Here is an 11,695-nt window from a genome sequence, read left to right as displayed (position 1 = left end):
GATGCAAACACACACGCACGCACACACTTTTTTCCCCCTCGCTATATTTTGTGGCACTTTCGCAAAGGCCCCACAAGACGGCGACAAATCCCTAAAGGTCGTTTTGGGATGAAGGCTGTCTTATACGGTTATTTGTATGCAAGTAGACTTTAGCAACTAACTTTTACGTCTATCGGGGAGATCAGGGCTATTTATGAGAGCGTTATTTAGAAATTGGGTTATTAGATTTTTTAAAATTGAGAATGAAAAACGTTTCCATGTTCAAAACAGCAGGAATTGATCCAACCCATGGCCCTAAAAGCAAGGAATAAGATGACCAATTATGAATCAGAGCACTTGCAATAATGGGGGGGGGGGGGGGGGGTTGCAAAGATTTATCACTTGAATGCACCCAGACAACTTTTTGTGTGAGTTTCTGCTGCATCCACTGACAGTGTTGTACAAAGCCTTCATGCCTTTCATTGTTCTGTTTATATTCAACGCATGACCAAATATGAAGTTAATTGTCATCCAAAAGAAAATGGTGCCTTAAATGACCTGCCATTATGATCCTCAAAATACAAGTGGGGAAATCTTTTCTTACATGGAGACCATTTCAGTTACTCCTCAAGGGCCATACTGAATGTATGAGGGGAAAGAAAAACGATGTGATCCAATAAATATAAAATGAGCATGTTGTAGGTGATGAGCTTTTGTGTGTACAATGTTTTGGGGCTTCTTCTGCTTTGTATTTGCCAACAGAATTGCTTGGCCGGCCGTATCCGATGCTCTCCTGGCTCCAAAGCTCCCCTGCCACTGAGTGAAAAAGAATATGCATTCTTTTCAGCACACCTTGACTTGGCTGAAAAGGAACTTGGAGAGGTCTGTCTGCATTTTCCTCCCAGCTTTAATAGTGTTTACACCAAACCGGTTGCTTCCTCACACCCTATTTGCACATCAACATAGTTATTTTCGCAGTGCCTAACCGAGGAGAAGGCGGCTGAATAGAAAAAGTCAAATGTAAAGTGAAAATGTAATTACGGCATGCTTGTGAAACTCATTCAAGATGTAGTAAAATGTATTTGAGACGCTTTTGTGACAAATGGATATGCAAAACATTTTGACTTGACTTTAGAGTTCCTCATCGTGGCATGGAAAGGCCCCGCAGAGAAAGTCGGAAGAGTGTGCAGACGGGAGACCGTCTAACTTGACAGCCAGTGTGTGAGCAGCAGGGCTTCATGCTGGAGGGGCCAAATTCAGAGTGCCTCGTGGGTCGGCCCTGAGTGTACACCCATCATGGAGAGAAGGCGGAATAGCGAGGGGAAGCAAAAAGAAGTCTGATGTGGTATGTCAGTAGCAGGTAGTCAGTCAATCACTGCACTTTTCAAAAGGCCTCTAGGATTGCCTCTTTCTGGGCAGAAACGTCACTTTTGAAAAATGTTGTTTGTCAACTGTCTGAGATTTCAAGTATTTGCAGTATTCACTTCATAGGAAGCGGTGATCGTAAGGCAAGTGATGATAATTGTGGGGGGTGGTTGTGCATGTGGGAGGGGCTCGCCTCCTAACAGGTGACGGGGCCCACTCAAGCTTAATTACGGCGAACCGTGTAAGATTTGTGCATTATCCACAATGGCTCGGAAGCAACAGCTCAACATATTGGCTCTGCTCGGCTTTTTCACGGCAAGTAAGTCGCCCTGAAATTCTGAACTTGTGTATGCTGTTCTGCTTCGAAATATTCAAAAGTCACCCAAAATATGGTCAATTTGATGATCGGGTGACGTTGGAGTACTTTCAAGTAGACGAAGCAAGCCGAGGTTGCGTTTCGTGTAATTTATGCGCAAGTGCCGATTCTACTCATACACAATCGTTTAATCCAACATTTTGCGATAGTTTTTTTTTTCTAGTACTGCATGATGAATTTTATAAATTCATTTTTGGTGAAAATAAGTATAAGTATACGTAATTTTCACTCTAGTTTCATTTCTGTATGAGAGACCACACACCAATCTATAGAGGCCATTTGTTTAATATTGGCAAAGATGACGTTTTTGCCATCGTCAAAGTTTAGATTTTTTGGTAGGGGTGACCTGCTGATGAAATTTTCAGAAAAGGAAGTCACTCATAGGAGTGCGTGTTGAGCTATTTCATGTCAACCGACCTGTTTGGGATAAGGAATGAATTTTGTGTTTGTGTGTTTCCCCAGCGTCTCATGCTCAGCCGGATGGTAAGCTCTCGGTGTAAATACAAAGATTTGTCTGAGCCCGTTCAACACTCTCTTCGTGGATTCATCGTAACCTGTTTTTCCCAGTGTGTGGCAGCCCACCACTGAACAGCAAGCTTGTCGGTGGCGGAGATGCCCAGGAAGGAAGTTGGCCCTGGCAGGCTAGTCTGCAGAATTTTGGCAGCCATGTTTGTGGTGGTTCCCTCATCAACAAGGAATGGATTTTGTCTGCGGCCCACTGTTTTTATGGGTAGGTCGCCCGAACATCCGAGACGTTTCTTCTGTTTCCACCGTCTAACCTTGGGCAATTTTACTCCACAGCACAAGTGCCTACGGATGGTCGGTTTCCCTCGGTCGTCAGAACCTGCAAGGAAACAATTCAAACGAAGTGACCAAGACTGTCGCCACCATCATTTTGCATCCAGGCTTCAACATTTTCACCCTGGACAATGACATCGCTCTGCTCAGACTCTCCTCGCCAGTCGCCTTCTCAGACTACGTCAGGCCCGTGTGCCTGGCTGCCAACGGCAGCGTGTTCAACAACGCTACTCGCAGCTGGGTCACTGGTTGGGGCACAGTCCAGGGAGGAGGTGAGGCGCTGTGCCTTAGATCAAATTTGGAATCAAATGTATCCCTGATGCACTGCCATTGCCTTGTTTAGTGCCTGTCCCGTTCCCTGGAACATTACGAGAAGTGGAAGTTTCAGTTCTGGGAAACAGACAGTGTAGCTGCCTAATCGGAGTGGATTTGGTCACCGACAATATCATCTGCGCTGGTTTTCCAGAGGGAGGCAAAGACGCTTGTCAGGTAGGCTGCTGCTGCTTTCCCGCTTAAAGATGGCAATGACGCGATGACAGACAATTTGTCGCGGCATCCTCAGGGCGACGCGGGAGGTCCGATGGTGAGTGAGCAGGATTCCATCTGGATCCAGTCTGGAATCGTCAGATTTGGATTTGGCTGTGCTCGGCCCAACAACCCAGGGGTTCATACCAGAGTGTCCCGCTACCAGTCGTGGATCAACTCTCACGTGGGCTCCGATAAGCCGGGCTTTGTGCAGTTCAACTCCAGCGGGCTGGATGCGGACAGTGACTTCACTTGCCGTGGTCCACCGTCCACCCAAGGACCGGCTGAAGCCGAAGATCTCGTGCCCAGCCTATCAAGTGCCGAACGTGCGTCACGGTCACCATCCCACTGGCAAATAGAGTCGGAGTTTCAAGCAAACCTTACAACACTTAAAACGTCCAGAATACATCTATTCTCAGCCTTTTGAAATATGCTATCGATGTGGTTCCAACCTCAAGGTTAGGCTAGCAACAAATGGTGCAGGAAACTAACGACAACAAAAAAAATTGCGTTGTTTTAAGACACACTTTTGATGCGGCTGGCGTTGTAAAGCAATGAGAAAAGTCTGACATTTTCTTAGTGACGGACCAGTCCTCCCGGATTATCATGAAGTGCCGTGTTTACAGTGTGTGGAATACCATCACAGAGGAACAAGATAGTTGGGGGAGATGTTGTTGCAGCCGGAAGTTGGCCTTGGCAAGCTAGTCTGCAGACGTTTGGTAGCCATGTTTGTGGTGGTACTCTCATCAACAGTGAGTGGGTGCTGTCCGCTGCCCATTGCTTCACCAGGTGGGTCACCCCAACATGAAAACATACCAATTGCCTCGAATTTGACCATCTAACCTCTGGCATTCCCTCAACAGCACAAGTACCACTGGGTGGTCAGTTTCTCTCGGCCGTAGGAACCTGGAGGGCATTGAACCAAACGAAGTGGCCCTGCCTGTTGCCGAAATCATTCCGCATCCTTTATTTGACAATCAAATTTTCGACAATGACATTGCTCTGCTCAGACTCTCGTCTGCGGTCGAGTTCAACGCCTACGTCAGACCTGTGTGTCTGGCGGCCAACACCAGCGTGTTTAACAACGGTACAGAGAGCTGGGTCACCGGTTGGGGATCAGTGCAGCAGGGAGGTGAGGTACTTCTTATGTAGTAGCGGAAAGCAAAAACTTGCAATGATGTTGGTTGAATGTCCCTTTTCTGCTTTTGCTGGATGTTTTAGTGCCCCTCCCCTCCCCTCAAACGCTACGAGAAGTGCAAGTTCCAGTTCTGGGAAACAGACAGTGTAACTGCCTCAACGGAGAAGGTGTAGTCACGGACAATATGATCTGTGCTGGTTTTCTCGGAGGAGGAAAAGATACTTGTCAGGTAGACCACTTCTCATTTTCTCTTTAGTTTTTCAATGTGAAACGACGTTTTGACAGACGAGTCCTCACCACCACGCCCTCAGGGAGACTCAGGAGGTCCAATGATGAGTGAGCAGGACGGCATCTGGGTCCAGTCCGGAATCGTGAGTTTTGGATTCGGCTGTGCTCAGCAGAACAACCCAGGGGTTTACACCAGAGTGTCCCGCTACCAGCCGTGGATCGCCTCTCGCATCGGCTCCGATAAGCCGGGCTTTGTGCACTTTGACTCCAGAGGGCCCGACGCTGACAGCAACTACTCTTGTCCTCGACCGCCTCCTGAGGATCTGTCCAGTGCTGAATGTGCGTTCCACCGTAACCACAACAACATGACAAGCACACATGAATTTTCTGTACTCGACATGACACCGAAACCGCCAAGCGTGTGCGTTCAAGCCAGCCCCTGTGGTACAGTTGGCGAGGGTAAATCCCGATCTCGTTTCCACTGTGAAGCATGCAGCATTTCGGTATTTACGGAGCAAGATCCTTTAGGCACGCACCGGTGCCACTGTGCTTCCTCCGCCAACGGCCCGCTTCCGAAAGATGGCCAATGTTGTGAAGATTTCTCAAATGTAATGTACAGAGCTCAACTACTCTTTGAGTCGGAAGCAGCTATTCTGTCGTCAAAAAGACATTTGTGTTTGTCCAAAGTGTGGCATTACCTGCGTCCGGTCAAACTGTTTCTCAACAACGTGGAACTGCATTCTTGTATTCTCATGAGTTATCGTTCGGCAGTGTGCGGCAGCCCGGCGCTCAGCACAAAGATTGTCGGTGGCGAAGATGCTCAAGAGGGAAGTTGGCCCTGGCAGGCCAGCGTGCAGATTTTTGCGACTCATGTTTGTGGCGGTTCACTCATTAACAGAGAGTGGGTGATGTCTGCCGCCCACTGCTTCTCCAGGTGGGTCATCCTAATGTGAATGCACACGCATTTCTTCTGCTTTGGCCAGTTAACCTTTAACCTTCTCCCTGCAGCACAAGTACCTTTGGATGGGAAGTTTCTCTCGGTCGTCAGAACCTGCGAGCAAGCAACCCAAACGAAGTGACCAAGACTGTCGCCACCATCGTTTTGCATCCGGGCTTCAACATTTTCACCCTGGACAATGACATCGCTCTGCTCAGACTCTCCTCGCCTGTCACCTTCTCAGACTACATCCGGCCCGTGTGTCTGGCTGCCAACGGCAGTGCAATCAACACTGGCACTCACAGCTGGGTCACTGGTTGGGGAACCATCCAGAGCGGAGGTGAGTCACTGAACCTGCGGCGAAATTCCATTTTCTTTCATAAAAGATTGGAACAAAATGAGGGTAGAACTAATACGCTGCCAATGTCTTGTTCAGTGCTTCTTCCCTTCCCTGCAACGCTACAAGAAGTCAACGTCCCAGTCGTAGGAAACGGGCAGTGTAACTGCTTAAACGGAGTGGGTTTGATCACCGACAATATGATCTGTGCTGGTTTTCCAGAAGGAGGGAAAGACGCTTGTCAGGTAGGCCGCCCCCGCCGCTTTCCTGCTGAAAGACGGCAATGACGCGATGACAGACGATTCCTCTCGATATCCTCAGGGGGACTCGGGAGGTCCGATGGTGAGTCGGCATGATGACGTCTGGATCCAGTCTGGAATCGTGAGTTTTGGCTTTGGCTGCGCGCGGCCAAACAATCCAGGCGTTTATGTGCGAGTGTCCCGCTACCAGTCGTGGATCAACGCCCACATCGGCTCTGATAAGCCGGGCTTTGTGCGCATCGACTCCAGCGGAAGGGACGCTGATAGCGACTACACTTGTCCTGGTCTACCTCCTCCTGTTACTGAAGGTCCCGCGACAACCACAGAGGCCGTGCCCAGCATATCAAGTGTTGGGTGTGGCATCCCGCTCCCGAAGACAAAGATTGTCAGGGGTGGAGCTGCTCAAGAAGGAAGTTGGCCCTGGCAGGCGAGTCTGCAGAATTTTGGTACCCATGTTTGCGGTGGTTCACTCATAAACAGAGAGTGGGTACTCTCTGCTGCCCAGTGCTTCTCCAGGTGCATCAGCAGAACATTGAAAACACCTCATGTCTTCTACTTTCACCATTTAACACACATTGGGATTCTCTCCGTAGCACAAGTGTCCTCGGATGGTCGGCTTCTCTTGGTCTGCAGAACCTGAAGGGAAACGATTCAAACAAAGTGTCCAGAAATGTGCACACCATCATTTTACATCCTGGCTTCGACATCTTCAGCTTGGACAATGACATCGCTCTGCTCAGACTCTCCTCGCCAGTGACGTTCTCGGAGTACGTCAGACCAGTGTGCCTGGCTGCCAACAGCAGCGTGTTCAACAATGGTACTCGCAGCTGGGTGACTGGTTGGGGAACCGTTCAGCGCAGAGGTGAGGCACTATCCTTGTAAGACGACATACTTTCTCAACCATTGTGTCATGTAGCGCACTCATTTCTGAAACGTACCTGATACACCGACATTGTATTATTTAGTGTCCCCCTCCTTCCGCGGAATACTGCAAGAAGTGCAAGTCCCGGTTCTGGGAAACAGGCAATGTAACTGCCTGAACGGAGTTGGTTTAGTCACGGACAATATGATCTGTGCTGGTTTTCTAGAAGGAGGGAAAGACACCTGTCTGGTAGAGTACTTTATCATTCCCCCCCCCACTCAGTGATCAAATGTTGAAATCCGTTTTGACAGGCATTTCTTTTTCCTGTTCCCAGGGCGACTCAGGGGGTCCGATGGTGAGTGAGCAGGATTCCATCTGGATCCAGTCTGGAATCGTCAGTTTTGGATTTGGCTGTGCTCGGCCCAACAACCCAGGGGTTCATACCAGAGTGTCCCGCTACCAGTCGTGGATCAACTCTCACCTGGGCTCCGATAAGCCGGGCTTTGTGCAGTTCAACTTCAGTGGGATGGACGCTGACAGCAACTACACTTGTCCCGGTCTGACTCGTCCTGTTACGGAAGGACCGTTGAGCACTTTCACAACAGCTGCAGCCGTCACCGAAGATACGGTGTCCGTCATGTCAAGTGCTGAACGTGCGTCTCAATCCCCACTGCATCACGCGTGCACACACGAATGGGACATTTTCGGAATATTCCACACAGAAATGGTCTTGGGTTCTCATGCGGTCGTGTGTTTTGCAGTGTGCGGCAACCAAACGGTGAACTCAAAGATAGTCGGAGGTCTAAATGCTTCTGAAGGGGTTTGGCCCTGGCAGGCCAGCGTGCAAATTTTTGCTGCTCATGTTTGTGGCGGTTCACTCATTAACAGGGAGTGGGTGATGTCTGCCGCCCACTGCTTCTCCAGGTGGGTCATCCTCATGTGAATGCACGCGCATTTCTTCTGCTTTGGCCAGCTAACCTTTGACACTCTCTCTGCAGCGCAAGTACCTTCGGATGGTCGGTTTCTCTCGGTCGTCGGAACCTGCAAGGAGACGACTCAAACGAAGTGACCAAGACTGTCGCCACCATCGTTTTGCATCCGGGCTTCAACATTTTCACCCTGGACAATGACATCGCTCTGCTCAGACTCTCCTCGCCAGTCGCCTTCTCAGACTACGTCAGGCCCGTGTGCCTGGCTGCCAACGGCAGCGTGTTCAACAACGCTACTCGCAGCTGGGTCACTGGTTGGGGCACAGTCCAGGGAGGAGGTGAGGCGCTGTGCCTTAGATCAAATTTGGAATCAAATGTATTCCTGATGCACTGCCATTGTCTTGTTTAGTGCCTATTCCTTTCCCTGGAGCGTTACAAGAAGTGGAAGTCCCAGTTCTGGGAAACAGACAGTGTAGCTGCCTAATCGGAGTGGATTTGGTCACCGACAATATTATCTGCGCTGGTTTTCCAGATGGAAAGAAAGACACTTGTCTGGTAGACTGCTTATCCTTTCCGATTTGTTTGTTCAAAATATATTTTTTGACAGACATTTTCTCTCAGGGAGACTCGGGAGGCCCGATGGTGAGCAAGCAGGATGGCATCTGGATCCAGTCTGGAATCATCAGAGTTGGATCTGGCTGCGCTGGGCCAAATGACCCAGGGGTAAATGCGAGAGTGTCCCGCTACCAGTCGTGGATCAACTCTCACGTGGGCTCCGATAAGCCGGGCTTTGTGCAGTTCAACTCCAGTGGACCGGACGCTGACAGCAACTACTCTTGTCCTCTACCACCTCCCGTTGTCGTGCCCAGTGCTGAATGTGCGTTCCGCAGCAACCGCATACATTGCAATCGAGGTTAACATGACAAGAACACATGAGTTTTATTTACTTGATGTGGCACCCAAAGTGCCAAGAGTAAGAATTGAACCCTGCCCCCGTGCTACAACTGGGAATGGTCAATCAATCCTGGTCTCATTCCCACTGTAGGACACGCAGCATTTCGTCAGTGTGGTTGAAAATTTTCTCTGTCTGATTCTCATGAGTTATCGTTTGGCAGTGTGCGGCAGCCCGGCGCTCAGCGCAAAGATTGTCGGTGGTGAAGATGCCCAAGAGGGAAATTGGCCCTGGCAGGCTAGCCTGCAGGCTTTTGGTCACCACGTTTGTGGCGGTTCACTCATTAACAGAGAGTGGGTGATGTCTGCCGCCCACTGCTTCACCAGGTGGGTCATCCTAATGTGAATGCACACACATTTCTTCCGCTTTGGCCAGCTAACCTTTGACACTCTCCCTGCAGCACAAGTACCTTTGGATGGGAAGTTTCTCTCGGTCGTCAGAACCTGCGAGCAAGCAACCCAAACGACGTGACCAAGACTGTCGCCACCATCGTTTTGCATCCAAACCACAACCGCTCCAGCCATGACAATGACATCGCTCTTCTCAGGCTCTCCTCAGCAGTCACATTCACAGATTACATCAGACCTGTGTGCCTGGCAGCCAATGGCAGTGTGTTCAACAGTGGCACCGACAGCTGGGTCACTGGTTGGGGAAGAGTTCAGGAAGGAGGTAAGGCATGTCACGGACAATAAAGTAATATTTTCTCAAATAAGACGCGAGGATGACCTTTGTCAGATGTGTCTAATCTACTGCCACTGTACTTTGTAGAGTCCCTCCCCTTCCCTATAAGGCTCCAAGAAGTGCAAGTCCCGGTTCTGGGAAATAGACAGTGTAATTGCCGGACTGAAGGCAGCTCGGTCACAGACAATATGATCTGTGTGGGGGTCCTGAAACAAGGGAGAGACTTTTGTCGGGTAGACTACTTATTCTCATTCCCTCTTGGCTCTGGAAGCGGTTTTGCACGTTTCAAAAGTAACACGATTCCTTCAGGGCAACTCAGGAGGTCCAATGGTGAACGAGCAGGGCGGTGTCTGGATCCAATCTGGAATCGGCAGTTTTGGCCTTGGCTGCGCTCGGCCCGATCTGCCCGCAGTCTACTCCAGAGTGTCCCGCTACCAGTCGTGGATCAGCTCCCACATCGGCTCGGACGAGCCGGGCTTTGTGCGCTTCAACTCCGGCGGGCCGGACGTTGACAGCAACTCCGCTTGCCCCCCACCTGCTCCTGAGGTTGCTCCTTCAGAAGAACCGGATCCCATCTCAAAAACGCCAAGCCCAACACTACCAAGTCCCACCGGTGAACATCTTTTCCCGTATATGCCACACTTGTGGTCTTTCCTCACTACCCGTGACATTCATTCACTCTTCGTTTGTCTCATTTAGGTCACGTGTGCGGCACTGCACCTTTGAACAATCGCGTAAAAAGTGACCGTGGATTGGTGGCGGGCGGAACGTGGCCTTGGCTCGTCAGTCTCCGCAAAAACGGGGCGTACACCTGTGCGGGAACTCTCATCTCTTGGAGCTTCGTCCTCACTTCTGCCGAGTGCTTCTCCAAGTACGTGCTGCCTTTGAGCAAAGTAGTGGACTCTCTGAGTGACATAGTTGACTTGAAAACAGAGGTGCCGCGTTTCGCGATCTGTTCAAATTCGGAGGGTTTGCGCTGGAATGCTTTTGTTCTACGGCTTTATGCGCTGCGTACAGCCCCGCTCCAAATGCCAGTGACTGGACCGCATATCTGGGACAAAAAGTTGTCAACGGCGTGGAGGAGTTCCAAGTCTTTTCAGCGATTGTCAGTATCGCTGTAAGCGAACTGCAAGGTTCCAACGTGGCCGTGCTGCAGCTAAGGGAAGACGTCCGCTTCGGCGATTACCTGCAGCCTGCGTGTTTGGACATCAGCAGCGCCATATTCTTCCCTTTCGGAACCCGGTGCTGGACGGCTGGCTGGGGGCAGGCAAACCAATATCCGAGTGAGGACGCCGTTGGCGTGCAAAATTTGTACGGGGCTTGGATTCTCTCAAAATGGCCCGAAATATATCCACGCGAGCTTGTGTCCTCTCTGCAGGCGTTGAGAAATCTGCCAGTCTAAGAGAACGTGAAACTGCGGTCGTCAGTTGCGGGAGTGCCGCTTCCGATCAGGAGAACATTTGTACCTCTTCTTTGGACCTTCAACAGGTGCATTCCTTTTGTCCCCTTTTCCGGCCTTCTTTCGCTTTGGGCTAAACCCGATCCAGGGATCGCAGCGACAAATATTCCCCTTCGGGCCGGGCTTGTCCTCAGCATCTTCTGCTCTTGGTCCAACTGTCTGCAAGCCTTCCCCGTCTGCAGTCATCATCTCCTCTTTGCTTCCTACCCGGTGGCAGCATTTCGAGCAAACGTTGCTCCTCTGAAAATGTCCAAACCAGCTCAGCGTGGCCTCTCTGGCTTTCTCCGCTAACTCTCCCGTCTGGGCTTTACTTCTGATGAGCTCATTTCCCATCAAGTGTACTGTGAAAAAACTGTGAATTTACGTTTTTTACGCACGTTTGGATTGCATGTATGATGCCCTTCCCTGGCGTGATCCTCTTTGTTAGGGGGATGTTGGTGGCCCTCTGATCTGCAAGGCAGACTCATCTTGGTTCCTGGCAGCCGTCGTTGCAACAAGTGGTCGACCCCCCCTCGCCGACATTCAGGTCTTTTCCAAAATGGTGCGTTTTGGATGCTTCTTGAGGGAAACGGTCGGCGAGCTGCCGTCTCCTGCGGCTCCCTCCTCGGCAGGAGCTCCGAGTTCCTACGGGCGCTCGTTCCTTTCCGTCTCTGTGGCTTGGACCTCCGTCTGCCTGGCCTTACGCGTGTGTCATGGAGCAGCTTGAAACTTTTCATTGCTGCTCTTAGTATACAATGTCGCCACGCAAAAGCACTTACTGCGCTGATCAGGTCATGACTTGGAGCTTCAAGTGTGCTAAAAAAAAGCGTTATGAGACAATTTGGCTCCTCTGGAGTCCCAAACTGCTTTGTGGAAACGTGTTGTCAAGC

General features: G+C 50.5%; 1 protein-coding gene across 1 annotated transcript; it reads left to right on the top strand.

Moving 5' to 3' along the window:
- Positions 1-24: 24 nt before the first annotated feature.
- On the top strand, positions 25-11,692 carry LOC147189403 (uncharacterized). Its single transcript, XM_086138473.1, has 30 exons — positions 25-861; positions 1,115-1,663; positions 2,183-2,203; positions 2,288-2,450; positions 2,522-2,790; positions 2,862-3,007; positions 3,081-3,369; positions 3,670-3,832; positions 3,907-4,175; positions 4,265-4,410; positions 4,493-4,748; positions 5,181-5,343; positions 5,418-5,686; positions 5,783-5,928; positions 6,005-6,459; positions 6,537-6,805; positions 6,909-7,054; positions 7,140-7,458; positions 7,567-7,729; positions 7,804-8,072; positions 8,144-8,289; positions 8,356-8,611; positions 8,850-9,012; positions 9,087-9,355; positions 9,455-9,600; positions 9,677-9,980; positions 10,067-10,238; positions 10,385-10,650; positions 10,746-10,855; positions 11,254-11,692. The coding sequence occupies exons 2-30, from the start codon at positions 1,609-1,611 to the stop codon at positions 11,530-11,532; spliced, it is 6,087 nt and encodes a 2,028-aa protein (XP_085994599.1). The 5' UTR covers positions 25-861; positions 1,115-1,608; the 3' UTR covers positions 11,533-11,692.
- The last annotated feature ends 3 nt before the right edge of the window (positions 11,693-11,695 follow it).

Source organism: Hippocampus guttulatus, chromosome 19 (genome assembly GCF_054856545.1).
Source record: "Hippocampus guttulatus isolate MCC_2025c chromosome 19, RoL_Hgut_1.0, whole genome shotgun sequence".
Taxonomy (NCBI): domain Eukaryota; kingdom Metazoa; phylum Chordata; class Actinopteri; order Syngnathiformes; family Syngnathidae; genus Hippocampus; species Hippocampus guttulatus.
Note: the sequence above shows the minus strand (reverse complement) of the source record. Positions and strands in the feature narration are given on the sequence as shown.